Source organism: Budorcas taxicolor, chromosome 9 (genome assembly GCF_023091745.1).
Source record: "Budorcas taxicolor isolate Tak-1 chromosome 9, Takin1.1, whole genome shotgun sequence".
Classification (NCBI taxonomy): domain Eukaryota; kingdom Metazoa; phylum Chordata; class Mammalia; order Artiodactyla; family Bovidae; genus Budorcas; species Budorcas taxicolor.
In genome coordinates, this window is record NC_068918.1 from 40,864,128 (window position 1) to 40,876,342 (window position 12,215).

Genomic DNA, 12,215 nt, shown 5'->3' on the forward strand with positions numbered 1-12,215 from the left:
GTTAGATTAGGAATGTTGCCCAGAATGCTATCCTTGATAACACTAGTTTAGAATGACTGGAGAAAGTATTCTATCAAGCAGTCATTTTAATGCAAACATTTTATGAGGCATCTTTGCTATTTGATCCCTAATCGGACTGACTCCCTAATGCTAACTAATGCCAAAAGGTCAGAAGTTCCAGCCCTATATGTACCATTTCCCTCTGCTCTGTTAGGAACACTGAAGCATGTTTGAGGCTTATGGAAATTTATTCAGCAGACATGACTGGGTACGTGTTCTGTGCCAGTGCCCTGTGGTCCACACTTTAAAATGTATTCATCTTTCTGTAACTGTATGTACCTTCTTTGTACAGAGTTGCTCGCATCTACACAGCAGCGCATGTACATATGCGTGCACAGTCGTGTCTGACTTTTTGTGACCGCGTGGACTCTAGACCCCTCAGGCTCTTCTGTCTATCATGCTCTGTCCATCTCCTCAGGGTATAATACAAGCACTTTGGATTTATGGCCTCAGCAGCCTGACATCCTCCCAGTTCTGACTCTGGTTACTTGCCAGTACAGCTCTTCTGCTCTAGATAGGCTCTCAGTCTGTTTGCTTCACGTGTACAGCACTCGTCTTCCCATGTTTAAATTAGGAATAGTATCGCTAGATTGTTGTGAAAAGTTAACAAACACCTGTGCCAAGTTCTTATTCAGTACAAGATTATACCACTTATATTACTTCATAGTTCCTTTATGCTCAGCCCCGATTGTACTTGCTACCCATACAAATTTCAGTGGAATAAATAAATGAATAGTGGTATAAATGTTGTTTGCATACATATACTAGAGGGATTTATTTATGCATATGTATTTATATAAATATGATTATTACATTTGCTTGTTTAGTTTTATTTGATTTCAACTAGCTTTTTAAAAAGCACATACAAATAAGATAACTATAATGACTAAAGTTTAAGTAGATAAATCAGATACAAAATGACACTTTGAGCCTTCTAAATTACCAAAGTTGAAATAGATTATTTTTTTCCTCTTTTACTTAGCACTTAAAGCTCTGTTACGCTGTATACTAATGGCACTTTTATAAGTTATACATGTTAGGTGTTTTCCTTTAAAAGCATTTTTGAATACATATTGTGTCCTAGGCACTGGATAATGGTTTCATAGATGTCATCTTAATTGGTTACATGTATCTCACCTAAGGGACTACAGAACTTCTTAAGATGAGGCACCATGCTATATTTATTGCCATATCCATTGCACTTGACTTACTGGCTTCTTGTATGATTATTGGGATGAATGAATAAATTTCAGAGAGACACTATGAAAATAACTTGTTCTATATAAGCCTCCTATGCTAAGTAGCTACTGCTGCTGCTGCTGCTAAGTCACTTCAGTCGTGTCCGACTCTGTACGACCCCATAGACAGCAGCCCACCAGGCTTCCCCATCCCTCGGATCTCCAGGCAAGAACACTGGAGCGGGTTGTCATTTCCTTCCCCAGTGCATGAAAGTGAAAAGTGAAAGTGAAGTCGCTCAGTCGTGTCCAACTCTTAGCAACCTCATGGACTGCAGCCTACCAGGCTCCTCTGTCCATGGATTTTCCAGGCAAGAGTACTGGAGTGGGGTGCCATTGCCTTCACCAAGTAGCTACTAGGAGACCACAAATATTTGCAACTAAATTTTTATTGTTGTCACTAGGTGGCATTCAAGGATTAATCTCACAGTATGATGTACCATCGTAAATTTACATTTGTTTTTCTGAGTAGTCTTTTCCTTTTTGGTGAACATTTGAAAGACTTATATTACTTGATCCAGGTTTTGCTACCTACTTGGTCTTTTCCTTTATTCTTATCAGTGCCCAGCAACAGCTAATTACCAATTATTGTTAATTTACTGTCTGATTTTGAAAGTAATAGGAAGCTTATTTTATTTTTTATAAAATTTTCTACTCAGGAGTTATGTTATTTTTAAATATCTATAAATCATAAGGGAATTGATACAGTCCAACTCAAATAATAGAATTAAAAATGGAGAACGCTATCGGATGTCTCGCCATATTATCCAACTAGTTTCCTTTGCCTAAGCAGACTGGAAAATGTTTAACTGTGATGTTTGTAAATATTTAGGAAGTCTTGTAGAACTCACTCCTTAAATAAATTTTAATTCTTATTACACTTTGTTTTGTAGAAAGTCTTACAGTTCACATTTTAGTAAATGTATATGTTTACTTATACTGTGGTCAGTTTTAGTCATTTGTAAATATGTAATGTAAATTTATTTATTCTTTCCAGCTTTATGGAGTTATAAGTGACATGACATTGTAAGTTTAAGGTTATACAGTACAATAATTTGACACACATATGTATTTGTGAAATGTTTACCACAACAAAGTTAGTAAACACATCCTTCACCTCATGTAATGACCATTTTGTCTGTTGTTATGATGAGAGCACTAAAGCTCTACTCTCATATCAACTTTCAAATATAGAATACAATAGGATTACCTATAGTCATGATGCTATACATTAGATCCCCAGAGCGTACTCATGTGCCTGAAAATTTGTACCCTTTAACCAACATCTCCTCATTTTCCTTACCCCTCAACTCCTGGCTACCACCATTCTGCTCTTCGTTTTATGAATTTGGTGTTTTTAGATTCTGTATATAAAGGAGATCATACAGTATTGTCTTTCTCTGACATATATCAAGATAGTGTAATTTTTTAAAAAGATAGTCAGCATCTGCCTTGTCATTTATTTAGTTTTGGTCATTTATTTAAGGATGAATAGTATGATATTCAAATATGACAAATTGCTATATGTCATCTCCAACTAAATATAGTTAAGCCTACACATACTTATGTTACAAAATTAATTATGCAGAATGTAAATTATAATATGAGAATAAAGCAAACATTAATGTTTATATTTTCTTTAATATTTTATACTAAAATAACAGGATTTATTTTTCCTTCTTGTCTCCTAAAATTTGGTTATTTAGGGTGGAGACCGTCAGGTATCCTTTGATTAAAGTATTATGATGTAAAAACTTTTTCAGCTACAAATTCAGGAAAAATTCAAATCTGAAGTGGCATAAATTTGTTAATTAAAATGAACACTCTAAATAGAAGCAAAATGACTACCTATAGATCCAGTGGCTAAAAAAATGTATTTTTAAGAACGTTTTTCACTGCAGTTCTGTGTTAAGATCATTTTCTAGCAATTCTTTTTATTAAACAGATTTTATATGTTATCATTGTTTTAAAATGATTAACTTTGGTTTCATTAAATTACCATATTATAAAGTTATATTAAAATGCAATGTTAAAAATTTCAAAATATAATCTAAAGAAATACCCAGTGTTTATGATAATTCAAATTTATAAATAACTAATTTTTCCATAAGTTTACCAATAAAAAGATTAAAACCATCCCCTGTTCTTGTATGAATTTTGAGGTATATATGTTATTAATATGTATATATCCCAATAAAATATTTGTGCCAAAATTATTGCATTTATCATTGTATTTATATTATATATTTATACTGGCTGTGCTGCAAATGGGAATCATTAGAGGAAAAAAAATTAGTGTTATACCCTTTGTTATTTTGGTGATGACAGTATACAAAATCACAATAAAGAGGGATAAAACCATCAATATTATGTTTTACTTGTGGTACAGTTACATTTAAAACTATCAATAATGTTGTCACATTAAATGAAGCCAAGATTTAAAAGAAACAAGAAGAATTAACGAATACAAAAATGTTTTTAATACTATATAAAATTAACATCAAACAGGAAAAATAATCCAATGCAATAATAGTAAGTAAGGTCAGTTTTGGCAGGTAGCATATCTAATGTACTGTTCTCAAATGAAGCAGGGCTGATTTTTAATTAATTGGAGAAATGTCATGGCCAATTATTATGTTTACTTTCTTTTAAATACATCATAGTGATGCATTTTAAAAACTTAGCTTTTGACAAAAGGTCCTTGATGCAATGTTTATATTCAACTTTAATGCATTAGTTTAATTTTTGTTATATTTTTGATTTGCAGATAGCTCTGGGAACAGTTACTAATGTGGAAGAAGCGGTGAAGTGGATAAGCTACACTTATCTTTATGTACGGATGAGAGCAAATCCATTAGTATATGGCATCAGCCACAAGGCTTATCAGGTAAAAAAACTCATTTATTAAAAAGAGAAAGTCAGACCTCCTTTTTAGTTCTATAATCCTTTCATGGTATGAGGATAAATATTTGCTACTTCTGCCTCATCTGAAAAGAGTTAGGTAACTAAGAAAAACAGAGCTTTAATCTTTTTTTAGACAATACTAATGTTCAAGCTGGATTTAGAAAAGGCAGAGGAACCAGATATCAAATTGCTAACATCCATTGGATCATCAAAAAAGCAAGAGAGTTCCAGAAAAACATCTACTTCTGCTTTATTAACTATGCCAAAGCCTTTGTTTGGATCACAATAAACTGTGGAAAATTCTGAAAGAGATAGGAATACCAAACCACCTGGCCTGCCTCTTGAGAAATCTGTATGCAGGTCAGGATGCAACAGTTAGAACTGGACATGGAACAACAGACTGGTTCCAAATCGGGAAAAGAGTACATCAAGGCTGTATATTGTCACTTTGCTTATTTAACTTCTATGCAGAGTACATCATGAGAAACGCTGGACTGGATGAAGCACAAGCTGGAATCAAGATTGCCGGGAGAAATATCAGTTACCTCAGATATGCAGATGACACCACCCTTATGGAGGAAAGTGAAGAAGAACTAAAGAACCTCTTGATGAAGGTGAAAGAGGAGAGTGAAAAAGTCAGCTTAAAGTTCAACATTCAGAAAACAGAATATGACATTTGTTCCCACCACTTCATGGCAAATAGATGGGAAGACAATGGAAATAGTGTCAGACTTTATTTTGACTGCAGCCATGAAATTAAAAGACGCTTACTCCTTGGAAGAAAAGTTATGACCAACCTAGATAGCATATTCAAAAGCAGAGACATTACTTTGCCGACTAAGGTCCATCTAGTCAAGGCTATGGTTTTTCCAGTAGTCATGTATGGATGTGAGAGTTGGACTGTGAAGAAGGCTGAGCACCGAAGAATTGATGCTTTTGAACTGTGGTGTTGGAGAAGACTCTTGAGAGTCCCTTGGACTGCAAGGAGATCCAACCAGTCCATTCTGAAGGAGATCAGCCCTGGGATTTCTTTGGAAGGAATGATGCTAAAGCTGAAACTCTAGTACTTTGGCCACCTCATGCAAAGAGTTGACTCATTGGAAAAGACTCTGATGCTGGGAGGGATTTGGGGCAGGAGGAGAAGGGGACGACAGAGGATGAGATGGCTGGATGGCATCACTGACTTGATGGACGTGAATCTGAGTGAACTCCGGGAGCTGGTGATGGACAGGGAGGCCTGGCGTGCTGTGATTCATAGGCTCACAAAGAGTCGGACATGACTGAGTGACTGAACTGAACTGAAAATCACTGCAGATGGTGACTGCAGCCATGGAATTAAAAGATGCTTGCTCTTTGGAAGGAAAATTATGACCAACATAGACAGCATTTTGATAAGCAGAGACACTACTTTGCCAACAATGGTCTGTCTAGTCAAAGCTGTGGTTTTTCCAGTAGTCATATATGGATGTGAGCTGAGAGCCGAAGAATTGATGCTTTTGAACTGTGGTGTTGAAGAAGACTCTTGAGAGTCCCTTGGACTGTAAGGCGATCCAAGCAGTCGATCCTAAAGGAAATCAGTCCTGAATATTCATTGGAAAGACTGATGCTGAAGCTTAAACTCCAATACTTTGGCCACCTGATGCAAAGAACTGACTCATTTGAAAAGACCCTTATGCTGGGAAAGATTGAAGGCAGGAGGAGAAGGGGACGACAGAGGATGAGATGGTTGGATGGCATCACCAACTCAACGGACATGAGTTTGAGCAGGCTCTGAGAGTTGGTGATAAACGGGGAGGCCTGGCGTGCTGCAGCCCATGGGGTTGCAAAGAGTCGGAAATGACTGAATGAACTGAACTGAAGGAAAATTAATTTTATCCCCTGTAATTATTTTACTTTCTTTATACCTCTTTTCTACTGATACTAGTGATCTTTTTGTTGTTAATCAATTTAGTGTTCAGGTGAGTTTCCATTTGATATTAGTATTTTGCTATGATTTTTTTAACTATATTTTTTGAATTTAGTTTTTGGAATAAATCAGACATGAGGAAATTATAGACCACTTTCAATAATAGGGTGATGTTATATACAGTATGTTCCTCTTATCAAGTCCTTCTAAGTTCTTGTTCCTAAGTTAATAGATAGCATCACCGCTACTGCTAAGTTGCTTCAGTCGTGTCTGACTCTGTGCGACCCCATAGATGGCAGCCCACCAGGCTCCCCCATCCCTGGGATTCTCCAGGCAAGAACACTGGAGTGGGTTGCCATTTCCGTCTCTAATGCATGAAAGTGAAAAGTGAAGTCGCTCCATCATATCCAACTCTTTGCAACCCCGTGGACTGCAGCCCACCAGGCTCCTCCATCCATGAGATTTTCCAGGCAAGAGTACTGGAGTAGGGTGCCATCGCCTTCTCCAGGTAAAATGTTTAGGATAGTTGAATTGGGCAAAAAGGGGAGAGTAGTATGTGTAGTAAGTATCTGGCCATTATGTCATTATGTGGAGAGAGAGATTGTGGTGTTCCACCCAAATCTCCCTGCAGTACCGAGGTACTTCTCCCAGCTGCTAGGAGACAGCTGCCTATTGCAGGTGTGAAACCTATTGGGAATTTCCTCTGGCCAAAGGGAGCTACTCTAACCAATGTTATGTCCCCTCCTGGGGCAGCCTAAAGCAATTACTGGTTGATTTCAGAATACAAAGGCTTCCTTGCCTCCACTCAGGACAACATTGAGGACTATCCCTGGTGGCTCAATGGTAAAGAACCCTCCTGCCAAGCAGGAGACATGGGCCCGATCTCTGGATCAGGAAGATCCCCTGGAGAAGGAAATTACAACTCACTCCAGTATTCTTGCTCAGGAAATCCTGTGGACAGAGGAGCTTGGTGGGCTACAGTCCATGGGGTGGCAAGCGTCAGACACAACTGAGCAACAAAACAACAACTACCAGCTCTAGAGCATCTTATAAGATCAGCTGATGCCTCTGTTCAACAACTCCCTCTGCCCACCTTGCCTCCTTCACTGACTTACGAGTGTTCCAAGAGCCTCCCTAGTAAACTTCCTGCATGTAAATTTTCATCCCCAAGTGTTTTCCTGAGAACCCAACCTATGACAAAGCATATATGGTTGAAATGCATATATTTTCCAGTTTTCCCAGGAAGGGAAAGTAGGCTCATTAATGTCGCACTTACCTGGTACTCGATCATTTTCTGTTCTTGGGAAAAGATCCGCAGCCCAGTAAATTCTTTTGTTTTCTAACCACAGGCAAAGTTACATCCATCCTAGCTGCCATGGAGTCAGAATAGATTTTTAGAAACCAGGCTCACTCTCAAGATGCTGTCACAGATGGACATCTCATTAGATTTTCTAGAAACAACCACAACCTATGTGTTTTCTGACCTATGTGTTTTTATTACTCAAGAAGGATTTACAGCTATAAAACTCATGTGAACTAACACAAATAATGTAATACTTTGATTCTTTTTAGTGGTTTAGTAATATGTGATTAATAACATGGTTTTATAAAGGTAAACCTGAAACATGTAGTATGTCACTTAAAGAAAATATTTAAGACTTTTTTGGGACTCCCCCAGTCGTCCAATGGTTGAGACTTTGCCTTCCAGCGCAGGAGATACAGGTTTGATCCCAGGTCTGGGAGCAAAGATTCCACATGCCTCGTGGCTGAAAAACCAGAACATTAAAAACAAATAAACAAAGGAAAACCCCACAAGCAATATAACAAATTCAATAAAGACTTAAAAAGAAAAAGACTTTCTGTATTTGCTAGTATGACTCTTGATTCCACCTTACTTCCCTACAGTTGATTTTCCTTTGCCTCATTTTTTTCTGATTTATTCATCTGTTGTAGCTATATTTGGTGCATGAATAAGTTGCTATAAAAATCTGTTAGAACAAATAGTAGGAGTATTAACTCATAAATTGATTTCAGAAGTATTTTATACTTCCCCTCACCCACTTTAGAAGGTCATACTTCACTTTATTGCTTGTGGCCAGACTGCAATCTTCAGGACTTGGTGTGTGTGCGTGTATGTGTCTATATACATATATTTACACACACATATCTTAGTAATAAGAACATTTGTTAATATCTAGTGTTAATGTCCTTTCTGCTTAGAAAAATACTGCAAAGTGGTTTTCCCATCAACGGTTATGAAAATTGTTAGAACACTAAAACCATGCTTTTGAAAGGATGACTTTTCATTTATTTTTGTATACCCTTACTTCAGCAGAGGAAATCATTCTCACTATCATTTCTTGAAACAGCTGATAAAGCAGGACTATGATTTGGTATTTTACAGTTCTTATTTATTTTAGTGTGGGAGGGAGAAAACAATGATTTTTTTCATATATCTAATTTCTAATCCTGATTAATCTTAAAGATTATAAAACTACAGAAATTTTAGATTCTAAAATTTACTATCTGAAAATAATATAGATTGATAATTTTCATTAATTTTAAAAGCTTTATTTAATGAAATAAAATATTTTCTAATTGTTTTAACTTTTAAAAAATGTATTCTTTTAACATTGTAATAAAAATTTATGCTAAAGCATCAATAGAAACATTTAATTTCCATAAATTGATATACCTTTGCAAATGATGATTGTCTGAACAATTAGTCAAGTGTTGTATTGGTGGGTTTTTTTTTTCCCTATAGATTGACCCAACATTAGCAAAGCACCGAGAACAGTTGGTCATTGAAGTTGGACGGAAACTAGACAAAGCTCGGATGATTCGTTTTGAGGAGCGAACTGGATATTTCTCCTCAACTGATTTGGGTAGAACTGCTAGCCACTACTATATTAAATACAACACTATTGAGGTATTATACTGAGTGGAACAAATAGAGTAATATGTCTGTTTTTAAATGTATATACTTGCTGGAGTTCAGAATATAACATTACTATGGAAAAACAAAAGCTACTAATGGAACAAAATTCATTTAACTTTTAGGAATTCAACAACATGCACTCAGTAAAAATAAGGAAAAAAAATAGGGCTTTAAATATTCAGGACCTTCTTGCCATCCTGTTCTGTGAGTAGATGAACCCAAGCTGTAGATGAACCCAAGCCTAAAACCATTGAGCATATTAGACCTGGTGAATGAATGCCTGAATGATTTAAAGTGGGGGCTGTTGGCTTATTGATGTCCATGAATAAGAAGTTGAAAAATTAATTATAAATTATTGAGAAACACTGACCAAGAAGAATTATAAAAACTAATAAAAATATTAGGGCACTCAGCTGTACTATTTGGACAGTTTAAGAGATTACTCAAAGGTAATTTATACTACACAGTTGTATCCTTGCCTGTTGCCTTTTAATGTAATCTTATGTAAGGTAGGGTACCACCATAATATCTACAGTTTAAATAGTACATACTTGTCTTCATGTGTATTTATATACCTATATATGTACCTTCATTGGAGAGGGAAATGGCAATCCACTTCAGTATTCTTCCCTAGAGAATCCCATGGACAGAGGAGCCTGGTGGGCTATATATAGTCCACGGGGTCACAGAGTCAGACAGGACTGAGCGACTAACACACACACATGTACCTTCATGTATTACTACGTGGTAAAACTTAACAGTGATCACCTGTGAAGAGAGGACTTAAATTTGAATGGAGGGAGGTAGATCAAGGTGAAATTTTACTAATTGCTCTTTTGATAGAGAGAAAGTTTGAATTTTCTATGTTCACTTTTATTTTGTTCTTAAAATTGTTTCTTAAATGAAAAAGTAATAGAAATCACTAAGGTGACATTTCTTCAAGAAAATGAACACGAAAGCCTGTATGACAGTTTTGTACGTGTTAAATGTTTTGTACTTAAAGCCTTTGACTGTGTGGATCACAATAAACTGTGGAAAATTCTGAAAGAGATGGGAATACCAGACCAGCTCAACTGCCTCTTGAGAAACCTGTATGCAGGTCAGGAAGCAACAGTTAGAACTGGACATGGAACAACAGACTGGTTCCAAATAGGAAAAGAAGTACGTCAAGGCTGTATATTGTCACCCTGCTTATTTAACTTCTATGCAGAGTACATCATGAGAAACGCTGGGCTGGAAGAAGCACAAGCTGGAATCAAGATTGCCAGGAGAAATATCAATAACCTCAGATATGCAGATGACACCACCCTTATGGCAGAAAGCGAAGAGGAACTAAAAAGCCTCTTGATGAAAGTGAAAGAGGAGAGTGGAAAAGTTGGCTTAAACTCAACATTCAGAAAACGAAGATCATGGCATCTGGTCCCATCACTTTATGGGAAATAGATGGGGAAACAGTGGAAACAGTGTCAGACTTTATTTTGGGGGGCTCCAAAATCACTGCAGATGGTGACTGCAGCCATGAAATTAAAAGACACTTACTCCTTGGAAGAAAAGTTATGACCAACCTAGACAGTATATTCAAAAGCAGAGACATTACTTTGCCAACAAAGGTCCGTCTAGTCAAGGCTATGGTTTTTCCTGTGGTCATGTATGGATGTGAGAGTTGGACTGTGAAGAAGGCAGAGCGCCGAAGAATTGATGCTTTCGAACTGTGCTGTTGGAGGAGACTCTAGAGAGTCCCTTGGACGGCAAGGAGATCCAACCTGTCCATTCTAAAGGAGATCAGTCCTGGGATTTCTTTGGAAGGAATGATGCTAAAGCTGAAACTCCAGTACTTTGGCCACCTCATGCAAAGAGTTGACTCATTGGAAAAGACTCTGATGCTGGGAGGGACTGTGGGCAGGAGGAGAAGGGGACAACAGAGGATGAGATGGCTGGATGGTGTCACTGACTTGATGGACGTGAGTCTGAGTGAACTCCGGGAGATGGTGATGGACAGGGAGGCCTGGCGTGCTGTGATTCATGGGGTCGCAAAGAGTCGGACACGACTGAGCAACTGAACTGAACTGAACTGAACATCTGCTTATGCATATAACATGTTTCAGAAAACAGTTTCGTATGCTTAATAGCTTTTCCTCCCTTGCCACATTTATATCTTGTGTTTCTACAGCACTTTGTGTGTGTGTGTGTGTGTGTGTGTGTGCTCAATCATTCAGTCATGTCTGACTCTTTGTGACCCGGTGGACTGTAGCCCAGCAGGCTCCTCTGTCCATTGGATTTTCCATGTTAAAATAGTGGAGTGCATTGCATCACCTTCTCCAGGGGATCTTCCCAACCTAGGGATTGAAGGAGCATCTCCTGCAGCTCCTGCATTCGCAGGTAGATTCATTACCATTGCACCACCTGGGAAGGCCCATATGTCACTTTGAAAGTGTGAGTCACTCAGTCGTGTCCGACTTGATGCAATCCCATGGACTGTTGCCTTCCAGGCTCTTCTGTCCATGAGTTTTCCAGGCAAGAATGCTGGAGTTGTTTGCCATTCCCTTCTCCAGGGGATCTTCCCAACGTGGAAATCGAACCTGAGTCTCCTACATTCCAGCCAGATTCTTTCTTGTCTGAGCTGCCAGGGAAGCCCCATATAGCACTTTAGGTTTCTTCAAAGTCTTTTAACATATATTATCTCACAACTGTGATCTCTTAGTTCCTGAACCCACAGCATTTCCCTCAGTTCTCTACAGCTTTCATCACCTGCTCAGGTCCACTTGTTTGTCCATTTGTCCACCTGGTAGTGTGTTGCTGGCAAACTACATCTTAAGCCTGTTTGCAGCTCTCTTTCAGGAACTCTACCCTTTTTTCAACTGTGTTTTTATTCTGATCTTTTTCTTTGTGATTTTCTGAATTTCTCTATGCCCTTACTAGCAATATTATGATATCTTTGCCAGAATCTTCAGGTTACATATTTTTTAGTTACCCCTCCATCAATTTTATGTGATGTATGATCAGCTTAAAGTCAGAGAATGGTATAGATTTCCATATGCCCATGCTGAAAATGAGCCAAAACCAGAATGCTATGCTGAACATTGTTTTAGATACCTATTGTAGGCCTCATTAACTGGTTTTATTGATTTTTTTTTTCTTCTAAAGATCTTCTTTAGCTAAATATTCTTTTTAG

General features: G+C 37.5%; 1 protein-coding gene across 1 annotated transcript in view; it reads left to right on the forward strand.

Annotated features, from left to right (window-relative positions):
- ASCC3 (activating signal cointegrator 1 complex subunit 3) overlaps nucleotides 1-12,215 on the forward strand; it is a 315,102-nt gene that overhangs the window by 179,014 nt on the left and 123,873 nt on the right. Inside the window, exons 16-17 of the mRNA XM_052645754.1 lie at nucleotides 4,063-4,182; nucleotides 8,870-9,034. Coding sequence (XP_052501714.1) covers nucleotides 4,063-4,182; nucleotides 8,870-9,034 — 285 coding nt within the window. The remainder of the gene's footprint in view (nucleotides 1-4,062; nucleotides 4,183-8,869; nucleotides 9,035-12,215) is intronic.